The sequence below is a fragment of the Corapipo altera genome, unplaced genomic scaffold (genome assembly GCF_003945725.1).
Source record: "Corapipo altera isolate COAL_440 unplaced genomic scaffold, ASM394572v1 70, whole genome shotgun sequence".
In the NCBI taxonomy this organism is placed as follows: domain Eukaryota; kingdom Metazoa; phylum Chordata; class Aves; order Passeriformes; family Pipridae; genus Corapipo; species Corapipo altera.
The window spans coordinates 4239093-4266536 of NW_020884911.1; the positions used below are offsets into that span (position 1 = coordinate 4239093).

A 27444-nucleotide genomic window follows, 5' to 3' on the forward strand; every position below is an offset into this window, starting at 1 on the left:
CCAAATTATTGCCAAATTATTGCCAAATTATTGCCAAATTATTGCCACAGATGAGCCAACCACACACCAAGGAAATGAAAACTAACTGCGAGATGGTCATAAATACAAAGTTTATGTGGAATTTCAGTAAAAATACCCAGAGTATAAATTTGCAACACTTCCATGTAACAGACAATCCCACGACATTTCCAGGAAGCAATCCCACATAACACAGCCCACCCAGGGGGCAGCAGATACAGAGCATTCCAAGACTCACAAGTTTCACACAGACCTCAAGGACGAGAGGTTTGGAAGGCTGGATGGATTCCAAAGGCTGGATGGATTTCCAACCCAGTTGGAATTTTTGACTGACTTGCTGTTGAGGATTCCCGTTCAGATCCATCAGGGACTGGTTGCCAGCTGCACACAGCACAATTGACATTTAAATTGGTTCTCAACCACCCCAAAGTAATTTAGACACACATTTTGGAGGCCCTGAGGTCGTGTCCTTAATCCAAGCACTCTGAACAGTGGCAGCAGCAGCTCCTCCAAGGCCATTTTGTCTACACTGAGGTTGCTAGAACAAGCTCCAATTTTTAAGATTAATCATAACAGAATGCTCAGATTGCACAAAAGGTCGATCCTGACTTTTTGGAAACACACCAAATTTAACACAATTGTAAACAGTCTAATTAGTACTACTGGCATGATTCAATTAAAACGTGTTTTAGCGGGAAGAAAACTGATCCTGGAAAGCATATGAACATGACACCTTTACTGCATAGCTCATAGTTTTTCTGTTGAACACAAATTTAGCCTCTGCAGTGTTTGCTACTTGCTGTTTGCCAGATAAACTTTGGTCACAGCTGGGTATGTCCAGTGTCACGCTCCAATAAACCTCCTCCAAATGTACAGCTAAATTGGAGGGATCGATGGCTGCACAGCACCTCTTTTTCTAAAGCCTAATTACAATCTAGTGATCTTTGTAATGAGATACACCAATACATGTCAAACCCCATTAATATTCCCTACTTTATTGATGAAAACACAGGAGCAATGACATCCCTACTATGTTCAGGAACCCTTAGAAGCCTGGCATAGCTCACTTCCAGATTCCCAAGACAGATCTAAACTGTGGTCACTTGCTGCCTGCTTACTTAATCCCTGCTTAGTGATCCCACAGGAAAATTCTTGATCTCTTCAGTTTAAACAACCCAAACTCAACGGTGCCAGGTAACAACAGAGGAAATGTCAGCAGAGACTCCACTCACCGCACAGAGGAGCTTCTGATCTTCCTCAGAGCATCCCACAACCCCTGTGCCTTGTAGGACAAAGTGCCCCTTGTGGGTTTGTTTGCCTTTGCAATCCAAAGACAGTGTAGTGAAACCCAACTCCCTTGAGAACTTGTTGTCTAAACATCCAAACATCTCGAGTTGAGCACTGAGAAGAGCTATCCCTGACTTTTTCATCCTTCAATTCCCAACAGCGTTCAAGAAAGCCACGTGAGGTGTAGGGTTGTGCTGTACCTTTTAAAGTCAAAACCACTTCAAACAGCTGGAGAGAACATCAGGTGACTGGCACCACGAGAATACAAAAGTGAAGCAAAATCCAATCAGAATTCCACATGGACACACTCCCTCCTGCGTCCTGAGAACCACAGGACCCTCTGGGGTACAGAACATCCTCTCTGGGGACAAGCAAAGGCATCACTGCTCTCAACCTGCCCTGGATCCAGTCCCATGGATTTTTTCAGTGCCTGGTAGGTTTGGATCCACAATTCAGGGAATATGTCTATTCTGACATTAGCTTATGCAAGTTCCTGTACCTGAGCACACACCCCAGCTCCTGCTCGTGTCACGAAACATGGTCACACTCCTGGGTTTCTTTCACACTTCCCAGAGCTCCTGATGCACAGATAACAGGAAAAAGAAACATCAGGGAAACAATTCTGTACTCTGAACTTTGAAGTGCACGGTTTTCAAGCTACAGTGGCCACAGAGGGATTTTTTTGATTTTTGGATATAAAAGTTTAGCTTTTCAAAAGCTGCTGTGTGAGCTTCCACAACTGCTCATTCCATGGGGCACACCCCCCACAGACTCTTCTCATTATAGTGCAATGGATGTTACAAACCATCACATGAGACAGGACACAGACAGGAAAAGCTAAGCTTTCTTAGTAAATATGTTCTTTATGAGCATTTAAAAAAAAAAACAAAACCCAACAACAAAACATTACTTCCAACACAAATTGCCCTTATTAATCTCAGCCTCAAAGGAAACCAGCATTTTGCACTTGCAAGCTTGTCTCTTCTAATGAGAGATGATCTCATCTCTGATCACTCTCCATTCTTGAAGAACAAGGTGAAATGCATGCATGTGAGCAAGGCTTATGCAATATATATATATATATTTTAAAAATAGTATCAAGATTAAGACATCTTACACACATGGTCACACACCAACAAATCAAACATACAGGACCTCACTGCAGATGTTCCTTCCCAAAAAAACTCATGTATTAACCCAGTCAAAGGAGTGATAGTGATTTCTCTAGTGACCCAAGTCTTCTAACCAACCTAATGCTGCTCACCTGACAAGCCATTTTCACTGTACATGTTTCTGCACACACATTTTTATTCTGATATAAGTAGCAAAACCAACAGCTTCTCCCCACCACCCACCTGTGTCCCTCTCTTTTCCCAGTGACAAAAAGTAGAAAAAGTGATCAAAAGTAAAACCCCTAAGTGCCTCTTCAGTTCTGCCAAAAGTATTCCCAGTTGGAAATGGCAGGACTGCACTGCATATGACAAGTTTGGATTGGCAAGAAGTATACAACTCACTGGCTGCAAAGTGAGTACTTCTTGCTACAATCTCCTGATGGGAACAAATTGGGGGAAAAAAAAAGTCATGCTTTGGCAAAAATTCCCCCTGAACAAAATAATTTCCTTTAGACCTTTTAAAAAGTTCCAAGACATTTTCAACATTTAGCTGCCACTCTCTTTCTGACTGAGGTTCTCAATTATTCCAACTTCTTGGGTCAAAGAACTCGAGTTGTGCCTCTGGATCGCCAAAAACTGACACATCCGGGGACGTGCTGTGGGACAACAACATGAACAAAGATGAGTGAGAAAGGTGCTTCAGTTGACAGTGATAAAACCAAACCCATTGTACACAACACTTTTGATAGAAGACTGGTAAGGTGCCTTCTTTTGGGAGTGTATCCCTTATCTGTGCTCCTGGGGCGTTTGGGAACAACAAACATTCAGACAGAGAAGTCACAGTCCTGCCAAGCTACTGTGGAGTTAAAAGCCCTGATCTTACTCAGGGAGGGACACACACACACACACAGATATTCCCCAGTTGGTGAACTGAGGCTCACACCCCTTTTCTCTTAGAAGACATGGAGCAGATAAGACCCCCTGGTTCTGATTGTCACGGCTAAGGTTACACAGCATCTGTGCTTATCGAACAAAGGAAGCCAGTCCTAGCTTTAAAAAAAAAAAAAAAGACAAGCCTGCTGACAGAGCAGAGGTTTTGGTAAACACAAATGACAAATCAAGTTTAAGCTCCAGCTTCAGACCCTGGTCTGACACTTCTTTGGTCCAGGTGCACAAAATCCCCCACGGAGGACTAGAGTTCCTTCTCGGCCCCCTGACTTTTGCGCTGCCTCACTGAGCTCTCGGTCTCTGACTCAGCCAGAGGTTGTTCGCTCAAGTCTTCTGTTTCTTCTTCCCCTGATTCTTTCCCAAGTGCCAAATCCTCCTCGGAGTCCTCAGCACTTGAATTTGCTGCATCTTCTCCCTCTGAGAGATCCTTCCCATCCGCAGCCTCTTCCGCTTCGTCCGCGGAAAGCTCCGTAGGCTCCTCCGGCTCCTCCAGCACCGCGTTCTCCACGTCGTCCTTCGTGACGGCTTCCTCTAAACACAACAAGAGTTTCAGAGGCTGCAGTGAGACTGGACCCCAGGACAGTGGCCTGTAAAGGTGCATCAGCACCTGTGTGTTCTGAAATAAATGCTGAGGGATGTCACTGACTGGGGTTATTATCCCAGCTGGGACTGGAACCGGACGATCTTTAAGGTCCCTTCCAACAAAAAAAATTTTGCAATTCTATTGAAAACTTTTATTTTTCAATTAATTCAGATAAATCCTCAGTAGTATTTCTCCTCCACTTTCATTTGGTTTTCTTGCCTATGAGGCACAGACAACTTCCACTTTATTCCACTGAGTTACAAACCAAAGACAACCCAATTTTCCCTGACCCCTGGATTAGTGGTTCCATGTATTGCCCTCCCTCCTGCAAATTTACACTCAAACCTACCATCTCTCACCCACTTACCAGGTGTTTCAGCTTTGTATTTTGAGCTGGCTGGGCAGAGGCAGTCTGAAATCAAAACCAGGATCTGTGGAAAGGACAAAAAGGCATTTACTAGCAACAATTACAAAGGCATTTATTAGCGGTTCCAAAAGTCCCTGCACTCGTTCTTTTTAGACAGATACACACAATAAGGTTTCCTAAATTATATTATCTTGCTTAGAGATAAGAGCTATATAAAAAACATGGGAAGAAGTGCTTTCCCAGTGTGTACTAACCAGCATTCTCTGCTTTCTACTACCCATTTTCTGCCTCCTACTTTCCTAAATTTATTCAGTATTGAAGCTGCTTGCATCTTAAGCAGACGAGTTTGGAACACAGTTGAGGATTTTTATTCCTTGAAAACTTTGAAACAATCTCAGTCAAGTTTTCCTGTATTTTGGGATGTTATTCCATTCCTACCCCTGCCTCCCCAACACACAATGTGTGCTTCCACCTTTTGTGCTTGTTATTCAAAGAGTCCAGTGCAGTTTAACCTAAACACAAGGAAGACATTTGTGTCTCCTTGTCACATGCTAAGAATAATGCAAAGAAAAAGAGAGAGCTGACACCATGTTCAAGAAATACATTTCAATCACTGACAAGTTTTTTGGAAAGAGTTGAGAGATTAACTGTACATTTTTTCAGCTTTTGCAGTTTGGGCTGTGTTTTTTTTTTTTTTAAGTGAAGAAAGAAGAAGGAAAGTTTCTTTTAAATCATCATATTCATTTGCAACCAGTTACACTGACTTGATTTGCACTCCTTTGGTGAAAATCTACCATCTAGAAAAATGCAGTTGTTGAAAACACATAATGAAAGACATTTGCTTTTATACAACAATTCTGTCCACATATTATGTATGGGTTTGCCTAACTTCAAATTTCAACTGCTTTGAAATCACTTCCCAATACTACTGAGAATGAGACTCAAATTTTTTCTTTATTTCACTAATATTTGGGCTGAAGGGCAGAGATCCAAGTTCCAAAAACAACCTTTACACTTCCTACAAGGAATAGTGACTTAGCAGCGGGTTAAACCAGTGATCAGCAGAACTGTTTAAAAAGCCTTGGCAGTTGCAAAACACCTGTGGACCAAGGAATTGGTCTGAAAGAACTTGTACTCCCATCTAGATCTCCTTTTTTTAGCTCAGTTTCTTACTTGCTATTGATATTTGAGAGGCCACGGAGCCACATCATCCAAATATTCTGTGAGGAAACAATCCCAGCTCCACAGGTAAAGCAACTTGGAATTGCTTCCACTGATGAAACAACCCAGGACTCAGGTTCTGGTCCTTCACATTCCCACAGAGAGCCAACAGGCCTGCTTGGATCATCTTCCTGATGTTTTGGAGATTGATATTTGCATGCATGAGTAACAAGTGAGGTCAGATTTGACTGCCACTAATGAGGACTCAACCCAAAAGATCACAGGGGAGAGAGAAGTCAGATTTTGCTAAAACCAAGCTGTAATCAAGTCCTAACCTTTACCACAAGCAGGAGAGTGAATGTGCAGTATGGAATGCCTCAGAATTTTAACAGAATAGATCAGACTGTTCCAGCTGGGAGGGACCTACACGACCCTCTAGTCCAACTGCTGAGTGAGGTGGAGCTGACCAGGTTAAAGCACATTATCATGGGCATTGTCCACAAGAATGGAACACTGACAGGCCTGGGGCATCACCCACCTCTCTGGAAAGCCTCTTGCAGTGTTTGACCACCCCTGGGTGAAGAAACGCTTCCTAATGCCCAGTTTCAACCTCCCCAGCACAGCTTTGAACCCCTCTCACACATTCTACCACTGGACACCAGGGAACGGATATTAGTATTTAATAATATCTTACTAAAGCAAGGTTTTTAAGTATGAGGGACATTGGGTTTATTTTTTTCCACAAGTTAATGCAAAGCAAAAGTTGTAGGTAAATGAGAAAAACAAGTCATCTGCTTCCTTACCAAACCCAGGAAGAGGCCAATCAGTAAAGTGGCCAAGATGAAGATTGCATAAGAAACCCAAACGTGAATTCCAAGAGTGCCGGTGAGGTAGTTATGGATTTGCTGGAAACGAGAAAGAGACAATTAATAACTTTATAGCTAAAACCAGTTATGATTTCTACTGCCCACACCATTGCATAAATTGCTCTCTGATTAAGCCCTTTCATTTAACAGTATTTATGCAAAAGTTTTCCCTTTCTGACACCATTAGATCGTGTTTTTCTTTACTGAGTTGTTCACATTAAAAAGCTTTTTAGGCAGAGGATGCACAATTCCTTCTTCCTGAGACACTCATCACTAGAGATGCCATAATAATCTTACTGGGGATGAATTTCTGAGGGAGCCTCAGAGCACACAGGGAAGTGTCCCAGCATCCTTCACCCTTATATGGCAACTCTCCATTAATTGAAATTAAGCCATTTATTTTATTTAAGCTGTTTAGCTCCTAAAAGGACCCACCCATTCTAAGTAGACACTGAATAAGTGATTTCACTTATAAACTCGGAGATAATAATCCAAATACAATATTAATATTGCTTTGCAACTGCCAACCTACAAATTCAATTCAGTGAATGAAGCAGCCCAGTGACTCAGGTGGTCTGGGAGGAAGTCAATTATGACATTAGATCTTTCCAAGCAAACCACAATCAACACTCACAAGAGCTCAGATACTGAAATTCCAGAGTGCTTTTAAGTGTTAGAACAGCTTCCAGTATTTATTAAAGCACAGCAAGAAGAGGGAGGAAATGTACAGCTGAAATACTCATCCAAGGGGAAAGCTAATTGGAGAAGGTTCCTTCCCAGTTAATCTTTCAGGAAGGAAACTATGGAGATACAACATCATTACACAACAACCACGGAAGAGAAACACCACAAGGCTATAAAAAGTTAATAATATCCAGAGAGAATCAAAGAGTTTGCACAGGAAACCAACAACTCCAAGTTCTGTTGGATTCCGGGTCAGTTTGATGCTGACTGCAAGTGATACAAACTGTTCAAACTCTCCACTGCATTTATTTTTTGAAGCATGTTACAATATTAAGATATTTTGCTACAAATACAGTCTCAATCTTGGTTACACTTGAAGATTTTTAAGCGGATGTTCCCTGAACAAAACGGGAAAGGTCTGAAAACCTCTCAGTATTTGCATGCACAGGAAAAGCTTTGATAGCTCCCAAATGAAAGCACCTCGAAATATTTAAGTAAAATATTTTACATGTTAAATGTTTTACAGTGTACACTAAGCATTTCTCCTTTACTTCTGATAATCACTCTATCATCCAAATTTGTGTCCCTATGCAAATGGTGTTGGCAGTTTGAAACCCCAAAAAAATAAACCCTTTACCCTCCCTTCTCTTGTACAAACACAGTGCAAACAACCCGCAGAAGAACATGATTTAAACTCTGAAAATGAGGTAATCTTGAGGAATAGTGTTAAGTGAGATAATCTGTCAGATCCTAAATGTATTCCTGGTATTTACAACCATTTTTGCAGCAGCTCTCAAAAAAAACCCACTACTTTATCCCCTTAGCACAGTTTGATAGAGCTTTGTAACTACACCAAGACAATAAGAAAAGGAAGTGTTTTTATTATTGATGATAATCTTTGCAGTCAAACTGCCATTTTTTGCATAGATTATTAGCACTTTAAATTTTATAGTGCAAAGATACTATAAACCCTATATATATATATATACACACACACACACTCACATGCACTACAAAGGCAAATTTCAGTCTGACAAAAGGATAATAAAAATTTCAGTTAAGTTTTGACCACTGGGATTATTCTAATCATAAAAAGGGGGTGTAGGAAACCCTACCATACAGTCACTTACCCTGATCCACCCCGAGAAGTGGAACAGCCCTGCCATGCCGTGCATCCTAGAAAACAAGGAAATGGAAGGAACAGGTTCTAAGATGGGGGAGTTGGGATACACAGCAAACTGCACAGAAACCAGGACAAGATTCCATAGACTTCCAATGCCCTTCAGTCCCCAGGAACTATCAGGAGGAGGCCACTGCAAACCCATTTGAGACTCTGAAACCCTAAACCAGTCCCTTAAAAGAGGACTTTTGATTCTATTAAGGAAGAGCAGTTTCACAGCACAACCTGTGCAGCTCCAACCCCCTTTTCCCCAACTCCCAGCAGCCCTGTAGCTCCTCTCTCCGTTACTAAATATCCTACAGCTCTTCTTCCTTCTCAGATGAAAAAAATAAGGACCCTGTGCGGATCTTTGAGGTGAATTTACACATAATAGCTTCAGCCAGGATGAAATGCAGGCCACTCACATCTCAGGTTCATCCTTTGTGTCATGCAAACACTCTATTTGGTGTTTCAAAGCAAATCCACCCTGAAAACAAATTTTGGTACACTGTGTAAGCACTACACTGCTTCCCATTCCACAGGAGGACAAAAGGTTCTCTTGCAAAGACACAAAGAAGAAATCCTTAAAGCTAAAGGCTGCCTGGTCCAGTAGCCAGGAGTCATGAAGGAATAATCTACATAAACATGCTCTTGATTCCAGCACTCAGCAGATATTGGAAGTGGCACTTACATAATGCTCAGTGGCTGTATTATTTTTAATCTCTTTTCAAAGATGACAAACAAGCCTTAGCAGGCAGGAACAAAAGGGAATGCAGCAAATAAACTGCTTTTAAAGGTGAGAAACTGGAAAGCAGGCTGTCAATCCAGATTGCTTCTGCAAAGCTACACGTCTAGGGAATAAAGGCCTTTTGTCTGTAAGCTGTCAACATAGGGCCCTCAGTGAATAATGAGCTATAAAACATGGTTCTTGTTAATAAAAACAACGTGTTACATTATAGAAGATGGAGATTTCCATCCTGCCACAGGTTCCACAGCTTCCCATTTCCTCTCTAAAATGTAGCCTTGAAGATCTTCCAGTGTCCGGGAGCCTCGGTACCTGCGGAACACTCCGTCGTTGGCACTGGAAAACAGGAATTCCCATTGACACACACATCCCCTAAAACGGTATCCACGGCAAAAAAACCCCAAGCAAAACCTCACACACACTCTAGATTTCACCTGCTCGGAAATCTGAGTGTTTTGGAACTGCATTCCATGATGGAAGGTCTCAGTCTTTACCAAAACTTGTTAAATATTCGCTTGCACTCCAGCAAACACAAAGCACATGAGGTTAACAACCAAATCCTTTTTTAAATACAACTCAGAATTAGAAGTGTGCATATAGATGTGTATATATATATCTGCATGACTCATGATACCCTGACTTAATAAAGGGTTCAATGTTTTAGGAATGACATCACCTTACTGGAGTAGAGCTACAGGAACTGCCTTCTCTGATCCATTTTTTAAAGCACTGGTAACAGGGAAACTTAGTGAAGTCCCTTAAAATAAGATCAGGATTTTACCACACAAGCAAAGCTCCAGCAGTAACCTGAGCTAAAAGTAGAAGTCAGCACTCCTTCATTCCCCCCTACATCTCAGAGTTACAGTCCAAAACAAGTGACAAGCAGGACTCAGCAGCTGCAGTTTCCAGCAGGAAGCACTTACTGGTAAATTGTAGGAAGTGTTGTGACGAAGAAACGACCACTCAAGCCTAGAAAGGGGGAAAAAAAAAAAAGCCATAAGCAATTCAGTAAAACTGAAGTTTCTCAGCATTCTGACTTATCTATAAATACCTACAGATTTGAACTAGAAAGCAGCAGATGCAGGGCTGTTACCACTGTTTTGTAAATACAGGTTTAACAGTTCGTCTTCAGAAACGCTACAAAGAGTAACAGATACTAAATACTGACAAACTATGGAAAAATGCTGACCTTGGGGAATGTTTACTGCAAGCAAATTTTTCTAATTAATGGGTTTCCCTGATAAGTATTTGCAAAGAGCTGAAGTCTGTGACCAGACCAGCTCTAACCAAGAGGAAGAGCCACACAAATGCACATCATGTTCCAGGATGTTTCCAGGTTCTTATTCTTCCTTCCCACACATCATTCCTCTCCAGGTAACTACAAAGATGGATAAAATACCTTGGGATGTCTCAGCATTCTGTTTGGTAAAATATTGCCAGTTTAAGCCATGACAATCACTTTTGGAGCATCAGCCATGAGACAGCAGAAAGGACAAAAAAAAAAGCCCAAATAAACCAAAAAAAGAGCCTCCAGAGGTGATCAACCCCTAGATGTGCAGTCCAACTCCACTAGGAAGGGTTGAATTCCTCAAGCCAGCAACTACCATTCATCTAAAGCACCAATGTAAAGAGTACAGTTATTTAACTTGGCCTTCTGTAAAATTCTGTGAAAAATCTTTGGGGAAACTAAGTCCCTATTCAGCTTTCAATAATTGCAAACAGCTTTAGGCACCAGGATTAGCCAGGGGAAAGTGTTGGAGCAAGAGAGTTTCTGCCTTTAAAGACAAAGATGAGCCATACTGCAACAAGACAGGTATTTTTAAAAAGGAGTTTCAGTGGTAATGTTTTTCCTAGTTTGAATTCCTCCATGGAATAGGTAAAAAAGTGTTGTGGCTCCTTTTGTTGTTTGGGGGCTTTTCGTAGATGTTTAAAGCAAACCATCTTTAAAGCTCCAGAAAGGAAACTTTCTTTGCTTCAACTTTTCAGCTCTCTGCCTTTACTGCTGTGAGATGCAAGGTGGTGGCAAACTTTACAAACCAGTTAAAAGCTGTGCCAGCACAGGAGATGCAAAGTGAACAAACCCCCAAGTGTAACACCGGAATTAATAAAGCACAAAGCACAGCTGCACAAGGAAAACTAGGTGGAGAGCCATAAAGCACATAATGAGCTTTAGAACAGAGAAAGTCATGGGCACACTGAAAAGACTCCCTGAAGTTCTTACAAATACTGGGCAGGCAAAGAGAAAACAAAATAGCTGCCTTAAACCTCTTACCAGTAGCCAGTCTTAGAGCAGAGATGGCCTCAGGGGAATAATAAAACCTGAAAGTTTAAAATCCGTAGCCAAAATGCATTGAAGCATCCCCAAAACTTTAGTTGGAGGTTTGCTGGTTATCTAAGGCACCTCCAGCAAAAGCAGATGTGAGTCAGCTACAAAATTTAAGCATAGACAGTAAGTTTTGCCATGTGTTTAACACAAAGTTAAAGTGGTTACTAGTTTAACTTGAAATACAATTAAGCATCTGCTTCTGCTTGCAAATCAAAACCTGACATCCATCATGAAATCAACAGCTAATCAAGAATAAAGAAACCTTCGGTATTTGCACTCAGACACCCCCTAAAATACACAGAGATCTAAAACCACAGCTGCTTTCATCCAACAGCTACTCAAAGCAGATCCAGAAGACCCGAGAAGTCTTGTTTTAATTCACAGGTGAACGTTGCAGCTGGGAGCTTAAAAAAGGCACCACAAACACACAGAACCTGGGGATCCAGAAGCATCTCCAGGACTTGCCTTTCACATCCTGAGTGTTTCAATAGAGGAGATGAGGCAAGAGGAGGCACTTTAAGGCCGGAACGTGCAGTGACTGAAATGTGCTGGAAGGCCATTAAGGCTCTGGAGGGTTTATTCTTCAGGCATCTGCTGCAATTAAGCCCCACGAACGGCCACTTTCTCCTGCAGGTTTTGGCAGTGCAATTTTCTGCAGCTCTGCACTCATCTCGTGGGTTCCCCCCAGTTTAACACGTTTTGGCCACTTTCAGTGTGGTGGAGGGGTTGCATAATCAACACTAATTAAGGTACCATTGTGCAGGCAGGAATAGGAGACAGAGTACTTCAACCCACCAGCTGAAAGGACAGAGCACAGCCTGGGGTAAGAACACCTCGGGAACCTTGGAAAGCTTCCAAAGGAACTCAGGTACCTTCAGAACCACATCAGCACCAAGGGTCAGATAAGGGAATAAATGTTTGTTTGCCAGTCTGAGTATGAAGTATCTGATCCCTGCCATTCAATTTTTTTACCTTTGAAGACCCAAGTATTTTATTTTTTACAGCCTCCTATCCGAAAGCGCATTTTTAAATTACAGCCATATCCCAGTGCCACAGTCAAGATGGAAATCCTTTCATTGGAACATTACATAAGCCAAAGAATCCCTGTCTAATTGGGAGAAAATAACTGGATAGGATTATAATGAATGCCCATTTGCAGCCTTACTCCAGGGTAATCATTGCTTTGTTGAAGTGAAACGTTGGCTTTAAATTTACATCTATTAAAAAAACATAATATTCAAATTAATCTGTTTATTAAGTTATTAATGATTACTATATGCAGCTCTTTGGCATAAGAGTTTTTGCACATTTGTGAACTTCTAACAAAACATGAACCCATAAAAGGTGATTTTAAGACCAGAGCTTCAGTAATTTCCCTGCTGTTATTTGATAAAGCAACTTGTTCAGCATGTTTTCAACTAATAAAATGAACACATTTTACAAAAAAAAGAAAAGAAAAAAAAATTCAGTAAAGCTAAGCCTTTTTATTCCAGTAACATCTCTGATACTGCTGACAAAACCCTTTATCCCCTCAAAGCCAAGACAAGCGTGAAGCATTCCCAAGGGATGCAGAGGTTTGTACAATATTAGCACTGCTTGTACAAACACACATCCAAACCTCTGAAGGGAGTCACTAAAGGAGTAAATTAGATTGCAGTCCTGCTTCTGTGGATAGCCAAAAAAACCCTTCCATAAACACATTTGCCTATGTGCATCACCAGCAGAAAACAACAATGGAAATAACAAATAACTGCAATTTAAAGTACTACCACAATTAAATAAGACGATAAAGCAGCACCATCATAGAAACAGTTAAGGACTTTAATTAAGGCAGTGCTACCACACCCTGGGACTCTCCAGTTACAGAGCTGGAATCTTCTGCAGACACTTTGGAGGAGACAGGAATGAGACAGGCAACAGCTTTCAGGGAAGTAGATTAAAATAGAGAATAAGCCTCTTTTATTAAGTATTAAGCCAGATCACTTCTCCAATTCTTTAATCCTTCAAATGGAGTTTATAAACTTCACAGATAAGAACTACATGGAGAAATAAAAAGGTGCATGAGGTTATTTCGGTTTTAAAAGCTGAATAAGTATTAAGTGGTGCTTATATTGAATAATTCCCATTATTAAGACAGTCTGTTTCATGCTATACCTGGTTCCTGAGTGACATCCACCTTCCCAACAGTGATGCCGAGATGTTCACTCTCCTTGGCAAAGCTCTCCCAGGTGGATTCAATCTGCTGACAAGCTGGACACCAGGGAGCATAACTAAAGGGGAAAACCAGGTTAAATACTTTAATATTCTTACACTTAAAGACACTCAAATTGATTCATCCTACAGAGAAGATACAAACATATCAATCACAAAGGAAAAAACCCACAGTTTTTCTTGATCAAGTCTGCTGAATAAGACAATCAGGTAGTTTTTTATCAATCCCTACGTTCCTCCTCCTGTTATTAAAACAAAAGCAAATCTCCAAAGGTTGGAGAAATTCATATCCAAACTGCTCAGCACTTGTGATGGATTCTATTTACATAGGAAGTAAATCCATTTCCATGGCAGCTCTCTGAATTATTGACGCCGGGCTGTGCTCTGCAGCAGAATCCTTCATCCATCATCACAACATTTTGTATTGATTTCCCACACCTCAGAACTTCCAGAAATTACATCTGCCTCAGCCCACTACTCCATACAGCAAAACACATCCCTTTTGATAGCACCCATTAGAGATTTAAACAGAGTGCACATCAAATTGCTACTGCTCAGACTTATTGTCTTGCTCGGGTCTTGTTTTCTCCCTGGATAATTTCGGAGAAAGAACGTTTCAAAAGATGAATTTCTGGTCATTTCTCACAGAGGAGGTCGAGTCAAATTTACTCTGAGCGCTTTCATGGGAGCTTTGAAACTTCAGTATTTAAAATTAGGAACTCTCGTCGCTTGGGAGTTAAAATGACACCGTATAAAAACACTTGTTGTATTTAACTGTACCAGGAATTTTGAACTGTGAAAGCCACTATCTTTTTTTTTTTTGTTTTGAGTCACCATCATCCTGCGTGAAAGCACCTGAAAAAAAAAAAGGACATAAATCTTATCCTGCCAGAAGACAGCTCCTCGATACATTTCAAAAAGCTGCTGGAAACAAGCCTCACATGCAGCACTGTTTCCATTGTGCTGCTGGCCTACAGAGGGCTTTTAATAATAGTCTGACAGGTACTGTACTTCACAAACAGTACTATTTTATTAGAGCAGCTTGAGTGATAAGAACCACATACATCCATCAGATAACGCTGCTGGTGTTGCTCTAAAACGAAAGACAGAAGTGGGTCTGTTTTCCGGATGTGTCAAATTGATGCCATGAGAGATTTTCACAATTAATACACCTCTTTAGTCTGATCTTGAAACAGAAACACGGGCCCTATCAAAGTTTATATTTACATTTGACATTCATGAGCAGTTCTGAATGAAATTAGATGGAATATTCAACACACATGGCTAACATTCTTATCATTATAAATGTTTTCTTTACTTCAAAGCAGCACTAAAATCTGCCCATGTCACGTTTGGCAGCGACACAACACAACAATGAACTTGCCCAAGAGCACTAATTGTTGACTACCTGGGTTTTATTACCAATACTGGACATGGGATGGCAATAGTTCCATCCCATGCTACAAGATCCAGCCACTCCAGCACAACCAGGACGAAAATATTTGCTTTACATTCCTGAAATTACACATCCAGCTCTTGCCAGCCAGGAAACACACTCTCTCCACACGAGTACAAGACAGAACTCGCATGAGAAATCAGATTTCTGCCAGTTAGCACTGCTGTTTACTTCAGCACCCTCTCTTTTCTGAAGCTTTAATGCCTGCATTTGTTATGCAGCACCTGAAGCACCGAGGAATTAAGGAGTGCTTCCTGGAAATAACAAAAAAAAAAATTATATTAGCAAAGCCTTATTGTGCCTCAGTCTTAAAAATATCTTCCCTTACACTTTCTCTTTCAGGAAGGTACTGGAGAGCAGAAATACTTGATGCTTAGATCATCTTCATCAAAACTTCCAAAAGCTTTCTTTCTGCACCCTGAAGAACTGAGGCTTTAAGGAAGTACTTGATTTCAACGTGGGCTTCTAATGAATCCTTTAGGACTGTGGCTGATTCATATTTCCACAGAAGTCACAGTACAACCACCATTCTTATATTCCCCAGAAAAAAAAAAAATCTGTAGGAGCAGGAAACAACACCACCAAATTTAGGGCTGTTACCCCTCCTGCTCCTGCCTTTGCACAAGGGGGTAGCTCCAAGTGCTACCTTGTTTGCAGTGCTCCCTGTGCCTTACAAGAAAACAGGTCTTTCCAATTTAAAAAAAAAAAAAAAAAAATCTAAGTCCACTGGAATTTAAACCAAGACTTGGCCACTTGGTTAAGGAGAGAAAGTTTTCAGCAGCCTGTTACACCTTAAAAAGCAATTTGCTGTGCTTCACCATTTAACAATCAGATGGAAAACACCACACAGTTACAAATCACACGTTTCCAAACTATTCACTGCAGGCAGGTTTCACACGTTTCTCAACACACAGTTCTCACCTGGCACAAAGTTTTACAGCTGAAATATTCCCAGAGGCTGTCAGCCCTCCATAAAAAGAGGCAGCTGACATCTATCACTGCAACAGCAACTGGCCTCAGGGGGTTAAAAATCACTATTTCCAAGTAGCCAGGAGTTTTCTGGTTCCTACTCCAACCCATTACAGCACCTGAAGCTTTTTGCAGAGGGCACAGAGAAAGCAACACACAAAAAGCCAAATTTGAGGCTCTTAGACACAGACTTTGCTTTTGACTTCTATTTATCTCTGATTTAAAGCATAAAAGCTTTGGCTTTCACATACCAGCAACTTCATTGAGGCAATACAAAAAAAAAAACCACCATAAGTTAAAACCAGCTTGAGCAAAGTGCCGTTCAGTGCAGAGGAGATCAATAAACACAGTGACTTTTCTGAGATGTCCTGATACAGTTTCCAGCTCCGAGCCATTCATGTCTCTTCTAGTTCTGTTCACCAATTCCCTCATTTTCAAATATATGTAACTGACTCCTCCTGCCTGCTTTTTTCCCCCCTCCCATTATTGATAATCTCAGGGAGATGTAACATCAAGAGTACCACGTCTTAAACCAAACTGTTTGATGGAGTTCCCATCAGGAGAACTATTAAAAATAAAAATGTTCAGACAGCATCAAACAGTCTGTTAAAACAGCATCAGAATTCAATTATTACTTTTATTCTTTTAAGTAGTTTTGCCTTATTTGCTATAGATTTCACAAGCATACAAAAAAAAAAAATAAAATAAAAGACAGTCCCTAAATACAGATAAGTCTTGAGGGAGTAGAGGCAGCTTTGTAACTTCAACAAAAGAGAAGCTTCAGAAGATCAACTCCCTGGTTTTAGTGGACTTGTCAAGTGAGCAGGTGGAAGCCAAAGACACACAAGTTGCTCCCTGTCATTTACTGAGATCTGTATCACAGCAGCACAGGCTCTGGAAGAGGACAAGGAGCTTCCTGCAATGTGCCAAACCCCTCCAAACCAGGCAGGGGAGACCTCCCAACCCAAAACCAGCTGCTCTGCAAAAAGTTAAACAAGTTTGGGGGTTTTTTTTCTACAAATTGCCCAAGTCTGAGCTCCCTCACAGAGCAAACAAAGGAGGTTTGTTGTTACTTACACTGTTCTCACTATTTTCACCTGGCTAGAATTAAAACAGAAAATGGAGATTTCTTTTTTTTTTTTGGACTATCATCAGCAATTAAAAAAGGGACCCTCAACAACTTTCCATTCACAAGCACTTTTTTTTTTAAGAAGGAGAAATTATCTTTAAAGTATAAAGCAAATCAACCACTGAAAAACTATGTCAAATATTCTAGAGCTTCAGCAGATTAGGTTCCATCACTCTCCAGGGTTTTATGTCCCCTTCTGCAATATTAAGCATCAGCTACAAGGATATTTCTGCTTCATATTTTATCAGTTTTGATAACTTAACTTTCATTCCCCCTTGCTTTTTGGTTTTTATTGGGTTGTTTAGTGCTTGGAGTTTTTTTAAGAACAGGACAAAGAAAAGCTTGGATACTAACAAGAAATAAGAGACTAAACTCCTAAGTGACAGAAAATTCCCAATCTTACTGAACTTTCAATCTAAGCCACAGCAATCGTTAAATAATTCATTAAATCCTTCAGGAGTTTATTTACACAAAGTGTTTCAAGCCAGCCCATTAAAAGCATTAAACCATCTAAACACCAAAACATTCAGCTACGTTTTTAGCACCCTGCCTTGGAACCACAGCCAAAAGTGCTGGTGGGAGGACTGAACCCTTGTGATTATCTGGCCTAGGAGGCAGCAGGGCAATATTTAATGATATATGACAAAGGGAAAATAAAGTATGGACCTATACTATAATAAGCTAGCCTTAGAAACGTGACTATTACACTGATTTTTCACCCGGCTAGAATTAAAATAGGAAATTAAGGCATTCTTTTTCAGGTGCTGAAACAAAGGGGAAGCAAAACATTTAGCACTTGGTGTAGAAACAAGTACCTGAACTACTGCAGATGCAACAAGAGTGTAAATAGTTTCTTTTGTACTCAGAGAAGAGATCAAGTTCATTGATGGTGTTCTTGGTTTGTTGGGGTTTTTTTGGTTGTTTTTTTTTTTTTTTGTCTGATTGTTTTAATTTACTTCAAAAAGAAGAGGATGTTAAATTAAGATAAATCGAGCTTGGAACAAGTTATGTTTGCAAACACAAAATAAGCAGAGCAGAAATTAGCTCCCTCCGTTCCAAACAGGCACAACATTAAAGACAAAAAGAAAAGTCCTGGCGTTAATGAATCATTATCTTGCTCCTACAGGCTGGAGATAAGGAAATAAGGAAACTTTGTTACACAGCTCATCCCGGCAGCAAATTTGCAGCCCTCCAGCGAGGACCTGTGTGCTCTGATAGTTACAGGAGGCAAAAAGTGTTGCAATGTCTTGCAGAGACACTTTATCCAGAACATATTTATCAAAGAACTGCAGCAGCACTTCCAGGGCCTCCAATTTTGCCGGCTCGGAATAACCAAATATTTACAACAAGTCAGCCGAGTACACACACTTCAGCTACAAGGGATGGAGGGGAAAAAAAAAATCCTATTTCCACTACAGGTCCCACACACAAGTAATTTCAAACTTAAATTTCTCCAGTTGTGCACGTGGGAACAATAAAAATTGGCATTTCAGAGTAAATTTCCCAGAAAAATTGACATTAAACAGCAGCAGTACCTGTTCCTCACCATGGCAAAAGGCTTCAAGAGCAGGTGACCAAAATAAGTTTGGGTTTTTTTTCCATAGAGATCCCATAATGACATTTGCATTAATTAAAATAAGCTTGGAAAACAACGGTCTTGTAAAGAAACTGGAGGTTCTTCTAACAAATGAGGTTTTAATGAGCATTACTGCAGTCCTGCCAACAGACCCACCACAGAGCACGGGAGGAATCAATGGACTGACAGGCAGGACTCCTGGCTGGGATCACCAGCTCTGAACCAGATAAAAACCACCAGGAACCAAAAATCCATCGGCAAGAGAACTGCTGCAAGAACAGTGAAAAAAAAAAAATGAATACGAGATCTCAAACTCCTGATTAGACACGATTGGAAGTGTCAAACTCTCCCTAATTCGACAACACCAGCACCGGGTTTCAATAGTACACGAAGACAAAGGTTCCTCCTCAGTAAAAAAAACAAAACAGAAAGCACTCGAAGTGCACCACAGAAAGAAGCACAGAGAACTGAGGATCTTTCACACATCACACACTGCACAGAAAATTAAATAAAGTCTAATTTAAGCAATGCAGCAACACGTTCCACACTCTGCCAGCACTAAAGCTGACCCTGCTTTTGTCAGTGCCTGTCACTCCAGACCAGAGGGGAACGTTGCAAGGGGAATAAAAGACTTGAAAAGGATTTTAACTGCTTGCTGTCCCAACCACTTCTGATTTCACTTAGTTCCTCTTTTTTTTCCTTTCTCAAAGGCATGCAGCAGTAATTATTGAAATATTTTCTACTAGAAATAAAAACTTGTAGTTGCCATAAATAACCTTTTTGCTCCTTAAAACTCACCAACACACACGTGAATCAGTAACTTCCATACAGTTGCTTCCACATGAGACCAAGATGTACCAAGTGAAAACACTGCAATTTTAAAAATAAATTTATTTTTTCCCACTTGGAGGTTCTCTCTTTCCTCACCTTTCAGATCACAAAAAATGAAAAGGGAAAGAAAGAGACCAAAAATCAAATCCAAATCCTGAGCTACCACAGTGGGCACCCCTGGGTCTCTCAGCCAGCTATTTCAGGATTGTTCCCACCTAGTCACTGATTAACACCAGGTGTCCAGTAGGATCCTGAGCAGTAAAGTCCTAAGGGAAGTGATAGTCCCTCCCCCTACTCAGAGACTAACAAGAGATATTTGGAGATATCTCAAATTCAACAGTAAAGCAAAACTTTAGGCAGCTGAGAAGGTATTTGTGCTGGAGCATGGGTTCAGATGTTCAACCTGTTTCGAACTTAAGCACCTCCACAAAGCAGCACACACGCCACAATAAAATCCTATTTCATAGCTGCACAGCCCACAGGCACCATGTGAGTCTACTGCCTACTTAAACTACTTTTTTATTCATTGCTGTCTTTAAAAAAACCCCTCAAGCTCCTACCCCTTCTAAATACAAGCAGGTGAGCGAGGCTCCGAGAACAGAACACCCGGTGAACTTCAAGAACTGTGTCGTGTCTTAAAACTTAAAACTCCGAACAGACAAACCTCTCCTGGTGTCACCTGGACCGGGAACAGCAGCACTGGAACACTAATGAAACCTGATGGATCCCCCTCGAAGGGGAACTCCAGAGCTCAAGGCTTGGAGTGAGGGTGTGCTAGGATATTATGTAATGCTGCTTTAGAAGCCTGCTCCTGCTAAGTATTCCCTATGGAATTCAGCCTTCCTAGAGCTTGCACGGAACCCAGCGACAGCCCTCGACAGGGAAGCAGGGCGAGGAGCAGCACCTGACACCATTCCTCAGCAGGGAGCTGGGCAGAATGATCCCATTTAACCTTGGGCACCTGGACAAGAACCCGAGGGCCAGCTGCTTCACAGAATCACAGGGTGGTTTGGGCTGGAAAGGGGCCTTGGAGATAATCCAGTTCCAACTCTGTCACAGGCAGGGACACCTTCCACTAGACCAGGTTGCTCAAAGCCCCATCCAAACCGGCCTTAAACACTTCCAGGGATGGAGCATCCACAACGTCCCTGGGTAACCTGTGTTAGGGCCTCAACATCCCCATAGTATATTTTTCTAGTATCCAATCTGAGTGTACTCTCAGCTGGAAGCCATTCCTCCTTATCCTGTCACCACATGCCCTTGTACACAGTCTTGCCCCATCCTGCCTCCCAGTTCCCTTCAGGTACTGGAAGGCTGCAATGAGGTAACCCCAAAGCCTTCTCTTTCCCAGGAAGAACAAGCCCAACTCTCTCAGCCTTTCCTCACGGGAGAGGTGCTCCATCCCCCTGATAAATTTGATGGCCATGTCCTTCATTCAGTGTCCTTCATTCCCCAGAAAGGAGTGGCCCGTGTAACCTTGGTCACTCTGTGCCCGCACAGGAGGAGAACCTGAGGGGCAGCTACCTCTGTCGGGTCACCCCAGCCGAGGGCAGCGAGTGCCCGCAGGCTCAGGGCGGGCAGGGGGGACCGCGGGCACCGCCGCCTCCCTCACGCCGTGCCCGGGCGGGGGAGCTGCGCGGTCCCTCCAGGGCATGGGAAGGCCGACACACAGTGCCCTGCCTCCTCCTCCCCACTGCGGGGCAGAAGGCACCGGCCGCACCCGCCCTTCAGCGGGAGCCCCTCACCGGGAGCCCCCCTCGCCCCCCCGGCACACGCTGCCTCCGAGGCGGGCGGGAAAGCGGCCGCTACTCACAACTCCAGCATCCACTGGCCCTGCAACACCAGGCTCCAGTTGGAGCCGCACAGCACTCGCACGGGGCTCCGCGGCTCGCCGGGGCTGGAGGAGGACAAGGAGGACACGGCGGCGGGACCCAGCAGCGCCGCGAGGAGCAGGGCGCTGAGCAGCCGCCAGCCCTGGCGCCTGCTGTCCGGCGCCATGTTCGGCCCGCCCGCCCTCAGGAAGTGCGGGCGCGAGCGGCCGCCGCGGGGGCGGCGCCTGCGCGGGGCAGGGGCGGCTCCTCCGGGGCGGCTCCGCCCGGGGACCGCCCTCCCCTCACGGGAGAACGCGGTCAGCACGGGAGGGAAAGGCTCCCTTTCCCCTCACGGGCAAAAGGCCACATTCCTCCCACGGGAGAAGCCGCCGTCCTCTCATGGGAAAAGCTCCCCTCCCCTTCCCGGGAAGGGCACCCCTTCCCCTCACGGGCAAAGCCGCCTTCTCCTCAGGGGCGAAGCCTCCTGCCCCTCACGGGCAAAGCACCCCTGCCTCTCAAGGGAAAGGCGCCCGTGCCTCTCACGGGCAAAGCCGCTGTCCACTCACGGGCGAAGCGCCGCTGCCCCTCACGGGCAAACCCTCCTACCCCTCACGGGAAAGGCGCCCGTTCCCCTCACGGGCGAAGCGCCCCGTTCCACGGACCCCGGGGAAGGCTTGAACCCCGATCTCCCGCTCCAGGCACGGCCACCGGGCAAAGCGCTTCGGCCTCAGTGCTGCGGTGGCTTCCCGGTGGCTCGGTCAGGTTTTGTGATCCTCCTCCTCGTATTGGGGCGCCCACAACGAGGAGGCCTGTTCTTGGTGCCGTGTGGTGAGAGCTGGTTAAAAGGCTGTGAGGCGCCAGCACAGTCGGGGTGTGCCGTGGGATCACGGTAAAACAAGTGTTCCCTAGGGCCAGGAGGGATTGTCGCGGAATCCCGGCATCTCAGAAGAGTTCGAGTTGGGAGGGACCTTTGGAGATCATCCAGTCCAAGGCAGGGTCACCTGGAGCAGGTGACACAGGAGCTTGCCCAGGTGGGTTTGGAATGTCTCCAGAGAGGGAGACTCCACGCCCTGCCTGGGCAGTTGTTCCAGTGCTCTGCCACCCTCAAGATAAAGTTCTTCCTTGTGCTGAGGTGAAACTTGTGTTTTAGTTTATGGCCATTGCTCCTCGTCCTGTCACTGCTCTGCCCCAGGCAGGCAGCCCATCCATCCCAATGTATTGCCTACCCCATCCTAGACACATAATTCCGTGTTTTCCCTTGACTTCAATGAGATTCCTGTCAGCCCCATCCCTTTGGCTTGTCCAGGTCCCTCTGAAAAGCAGCCCTGCCCTTGAGTGGAATGATTGCACCCTCAATTAGTGGAAATTAAGACAATCGACTTCCTTAGTTAGCCTGGTAAATATACCAAAAAAAAGAAAATAAGACATCATTGTACAGGTCTGGGCTGCCTTCTTGTCCAATATGGAAATTCTTGTTTGGCTGGAGATTATCCCGGCTGGGAAGTAACTTGTGATGAAGGATTTTCTACCATTTACTGCAAAAAAAAAAAAAAAAAAAAAAAAAAAAGTTGATAAGCTGTTGTTAAAGCATTTCTACCTTTCTTCCCCCTCCCCCTCGCCCCCCAGTAAGCAGTAGGACTTACACCTCTGGATTTTATCCCACTTCAACCGTTTATCTTATGAGGTTCCTTTACATCACTCCCACATTTCCCCACAGGAATCTGGGCTCAATGGAACCATTCCTTAAAGCCTGAGTGTTGCTCTGACCTTTATTTACTGACACTGGAGCGATCTCGGCGTGTCTGGGAACCGAAGCAGGAGGTGCCCATAGCACCACTCACACTACACAGAAATGAAACAATTACAGTGATTTTTCCTCTTTTGCTGCTTCTCAGGACTCATGAGGCCTCTCCCAATGACCCAGTGATATTCTGTCCTCGCTAGGTGTTCCAACAGTACCTGCCATTCCCAAAGAAGAGATCTGCTGACAGACATCCCTGCCTTGCTGTGCTGTGAGCTTCGTGCCACTGCAGTTAATGCCAGCTGAGGATTAAGTAAGTGAGAGCCTCTCAGAACACATATATCTGGTCATATTTTCCATGTGATACACATACACTGAACTCAAAGTCTCTTTATGACAAGTTTTCTAATCGTTTAAATATTCCTGTGGTTTGTGAAAAAAAAACCAAAACAAACCCCTCTAATTTATCAGTGCCTTTCCTGAGTGGACAGTTTGAAAACTGGATGTGGTGTTTTAACAATGTTTAGACCTGATATATTTAGGGAAAAGAAAGAAATACAGCAGTAGCAATTATTTGAGAAGACACACACGTGCCTGAAGTTGCCTTGTGAGGATATAATACAGAAAGCACTTTTTTTCTGCTGCTAGTAAGAACTGGAGAAACCTGAGAGAAATGTTTGTTTTTCTGTAGATTCTTTGGAAGAAGGAAAAAAAAAAAAAGTGATTGGCCAAAACAGAGGAAGGTTTGAGATCTGGTGGAGCCAAATTAAGAGAATCTATGTGACAATGCTGTGCAAAAGGGAAGGCTGAGGAACATTTTGTTGTGGGGTGGTGCAGGGTGGTGAATAATTTTATTTGCATCGTTCAAGAACGTGTGAATGGATGGGGTGGCAAAACAGAGCTCCATGAAAGGGCTGAGGAGGAACATGTAAAATGATGGCTCCAGATAAACGTGACTTCAAAAGAACAAGGGAAGAAAGACTTGATAACAAAAAGAGTGAAGGACTTTACCAGTAATTTTTGAGTAATTTCTGGCCACATTCAACACAGAGGAGGTTTGCATTTTAGGCAAAGGCTGCTCAGGGACGAGCCAGAGTTGGTTTCATTCCTAAAAGAGAACAGAGCGTTCCTGGAACAGGGGAGACATGACATGGTGCTGCTAATCCCTGGGAAGTAGGTCAGGCTTGCAAAGATGGAAGAAGGTACATCTCATTTGAACCTGATTAGGAGCACGAAACAGGAAAAGGATAGAAAGAGAAAGTGAGGAAGGGCCGGTTAGAGAGGACAAGTGTCTGAGCCAGACCTTTTATTACTCCTGTGATTACTTCAATTACCATGTCCCTTGCAGAACTTACTCTCCTTTAGCTTCATTTGGCTTCTGTTAAATCTGTACTTCTTCAGCTTCCCTGTGTGTGTGGCTCTGCTGGTTTTGCACAGACCTGGAGAGCTGTAATTTTCCAAGTTCCATAATCCCACTGCTGTTAAAGAAAAGGTTCAGGAATCAAGCTGTCACTTTAGGTTTCCACAGCTGTAGATAGAAGTGTCTCCGTGAATATCAGGTAAGTTTTAGATAGAATTTGGAGAAAAAGAAAAAAAGAAAGATTAGTTCAATTCCATGTTTGTTTATTTTAATTTTGACTATAAAATATAAAGGTCAATTATAGGATGGAGATGCCAACGTGTCTTTCTCTTGTTCTGTGACACTGCAGGCACCCAGGGCACAAATATTCCTGTGCTGGAATCATAATTTACCTTGGTGACCAGTCCCTGCTCTGCACCAAAGAACATTATTTCCTAGACTTCCCCTTCAGTAATTCCACTGTTTCTCTGGAGGGAACCAAGGAAGACTGGGCTTTGTGTTCTACAACTATTTCCTGTATGGGGAGGCTGGACTGGGTGATTCTGTGTTCACTGAACCAAGATTTTGCCTCCTGATAGCGTGGCTTTCCAGTGGAAAAAAGAAGGCAATTAAAAACTTAGTGGGTTTAGGTGTGTGGTACAGAGGGTGTAGTTAGAAAATTCCTTCTGTAATTTGTTTCTATTAGGTTTATTTTCTATTATACTGAATGTTGTCCTGTTATTGGTTTGTGTGGGCTTCTCTTGGTAAAGGAAGGTATTCCAGCATTCCTGACATGTTTTCCTTCACTGTGTGCCATGATGGATTCATGACACTGCCTAGAGCAGAATAAATTACTGTAACACTCATTTCCCTAAAATACACTTAATATCACCATCCATGTCATTTTTTTTTGCAGTTCTATACTGGATTTCCAGAACTACCCTCCTGGGCTTTTGGAATTGGTTCTTGATGGATTGTTTGGAAAACTAGGAAATAAGAAGGTTTTTTATAGTACAGAGATTATAATAATTTTATATTTCTGATTTAATTTAAATTTGTACACGTGCCTAACAAAATAACAGTTGCAATATATTTTTCATGACGTGAAAGCTAAAAGAGGTTTATGGTTTCAAACAAATAATGTAGGAGAGAGTAAACAATATGTGGCCAAAATAAGTGTTCCCTGCAGTTTCTAACATGGATTTATTAACCATAAAGCTCCTTGTATTCCAGGCAAATGGTTTAGTTCAGAATAGATAAATCTTTAAAAACACAACACTGTAACTGTTGGGAAGTCACCACGGCCCTGCCTTTGGTATCTGATTAAAATGAACCAAAGGTTTTACACAAGGCTGACCAGGAATGTTCATATCTCTCCTTCAAAAATAAGACTAAAAAAAATTCCTTGGAATATTAAAAGAAATATTTAAAGAGCTTTCTTCTTCATATGAGTGATGTTAGTGTGATAATGGCTACTCACCAAAAGGTAGGTATGTAATGAGAAGAGGAAATCATATTTACAGGGCTCTGTACCCATAATCCCTCCATCCCTCCATCTCTGACTAACTTTGAGCTCTGTTATCCTGCAGAAATGTGAACAACTGGTTGTCCTGTCAGGCTTTGTGATTTGGAGACAAGTTATCAAAGGTATTCAGCACTGGAAAATGTATCTTGTTATCAAAAAATCCCACCATTCACTTGTTTTTGCTTCTTATAGTAATGTGCAGTTCTTCCTTACCTTCTTGAATGGCTGTCCTTGGTCTTGTAGTACTAAATAATATCAAAAAATCTGCTTTTTCATCTTTTATCTGAGTACAGAAGACACTCGGCTGCCAAAGTGGAGTTTGTCACACAAAGCCTAAAACAGAAGCACACCAGGGCACAGCAGTGCTCAGTGTCCTTCCTGCAGCCAGAGGTATCCACAGACCACAGGGAGCAGGGGTACCTTTGTCCAGGAATCATGAATGCCTGTGTGGGAGCTGGAGGAACAGCTTGCTGCCTTTGGAGAGGTGACTGCTCAGCAGGGGAGCTGGGACAGGAGGAAGGAGATGTGGAACCTGAAGGGCTGCTTGTTTCTACTGAAGTGTCTTTATTTGGTATCTTCTTTCTCTTCCAAGGTACCAAAGAGAGGGACAAGAATTCATTTGCAAGCCTTATGTAATATCCAGCCCTGCCAAGAGGTGCATGCTGGGGGCTCCCTCTCCCCACACAGCACTCCAGGATTCAGGAATGCCTCCGCTTCCTTCTCTTTGCAGAAGGCAAGCACAGACCTCCTACAAGATCATCTCCCACCTCTACTGTGCATCTGTTCATTTTCTGCCTGTCAAGGCTCTTCAGAATTTAAAAGATCTTGCAGGAGATAGGAGAACAAGATTTCAAGTGTGAGTGCATCAGATCCGACGTGAAACATGAATTTTTATTGCTTGACTTATTTTTCTTACTTTTTTCTTTTTTTTTTTTTTTTTTTAAGTGGAAAAGAGAAAGGAGAACTGCTGTGTAGGGAATTGTTGCTTGCAGTATATCTTTCTCAGCAGTAAAAATATCTCCAAGACAGAAGTACAGTTCCCTTTTTAGTCCTGACACCTCCAAAGCCTGATATATGTGGCTGAGTTAGATGGAAAGGTATTATTAGGTTTTTTCTTGGATTATGATGCAAGCTCAAGCTGGCTGGGCTCATCAGGCAGTAAATCCAGTGCAAACAGCTGGGGCCAAATTCTGCTCTTGTCCATGTTGCTGTTTGTGGCCAGAATTCCTCTCCACTGGGATCCTGGTTCCCTTCTATCATTTGTGAGGGTGTGCCCAGGGCATGACTTACAGTGCAACCTGTCATTGACAAAGTAATTCTTGTTGAATGCTATTCAAGAAAAAAAAAAAAAAAAAAGGGTTATTCTTCCTTACACAGCACAGGAATCCAAAATTCAGGCCTTAATCACACAGCTAAGATTTGCTAGGTATGGCACGGGGAGTTATTTATACAGGGCTTTTATCATCAGTGACTTCTTGTTTCAAAAATAAGCCCTTTTCAACTCCTTTCTGGTGTAAAGAAGTGACTCAAACTGTGTTAAAGCATGTAAAGACCTGGAGATCTCCTGTTGACCTCAGCAGGGACTGCACAAGAATTGGGT

General features: G+C 42.8%; 1 protein-coding gene and 2 long non-coding RNA genes across 7 annotated transcripts in view; 2 read left to right on the forward strand and 1 right to left on the reverse strand.

Moving 5' to 3' along the window:
• The window catches only part of TMX4 (thioredoxin related transmembrane protein 4), a 21705-nt gene extending 266 nt beyond the window's left edge, over positions 1 to 21439 (reverse strand). Inside the window, exons 1-8 of one of the 2 annotated variants that reach the window (XR_003529362.1) lie at positions 21242 to 21439; positions 13411 to 13526; positions 9854 to 9899; positions 9138 to 9266; positions 8157 to 8202; positions 6280 to 6381; positions 4316 to 4379; positions 1506 to 3896 (exon numbers count right to left, since the gene is read on the reverse strand). Coding sequence is in view for 1 of the 2 variants with exons in the window: in XM_027653726.1 (XP_027509527.1) it covers positions 3610 to 3896; positions 4316 to 4379; positions 6280 to 6381; positions 8157 to 8202; positions 9138 to 9266; positions 9854 to 9899; positions 13411 to 13526; positions 21242 to 21426 (975 nt within the window). In the remaining variant the exon portion in view is untranslated. Of the gene's footprint in view, positions 1 to 93; positions 3897 to 4315; positions 4380 to 6279; positions 6382 to 8156; positions 8203 to 9137; positions 9267 to 9853; positions 9900 to 13410; positions 13527 to 21241 lie in introns of those variants that run through there. The other variant, XM_027653726.1, reaches the window with a different exon arrangement.
• A 634-nt stretch (positions 21440 to 22073) lies between these two features.
• Positions 22074 to 26250, forward strand: LOC113952213. Of its 4 annotated transcripts, none has more exons than XR_003529448.1 (4): positions 22074 to 22270; positions 23184 to 23293; positions 24418 to 24539; positions 25909 to 26250. It is a non-coding gene; the product is annotated as an uncharacterized LOC113952213 (long non-coding RNA). The 4 variants fall into 4 exon arrangements; XR_003529449.1 differs by lacking the exon at positions 22074 to 22270 and having other exon boundaries at positions 22397 to 23293; positions 25909 to 25966; positions 26138 to 26250; XR_003529446.1 differs by lacking the exon at positions 22074 to 22270 and having other exon boundaries at positions 22397 to 23293.
• On the forward strand, positions 26249 to 27349 carry LOC113952214. The gene is made up of 2 exons (XR_003529450.1): positions 26249 to 26328; positions 26437 to 27349. It is a non-coding gene; the product is annotated as an uncharacterized LOC113952214 (long non-coding RNA).
• The last annotated feature ends 95 nt before the right edge of the window (positions 27350 to 27444 follow it).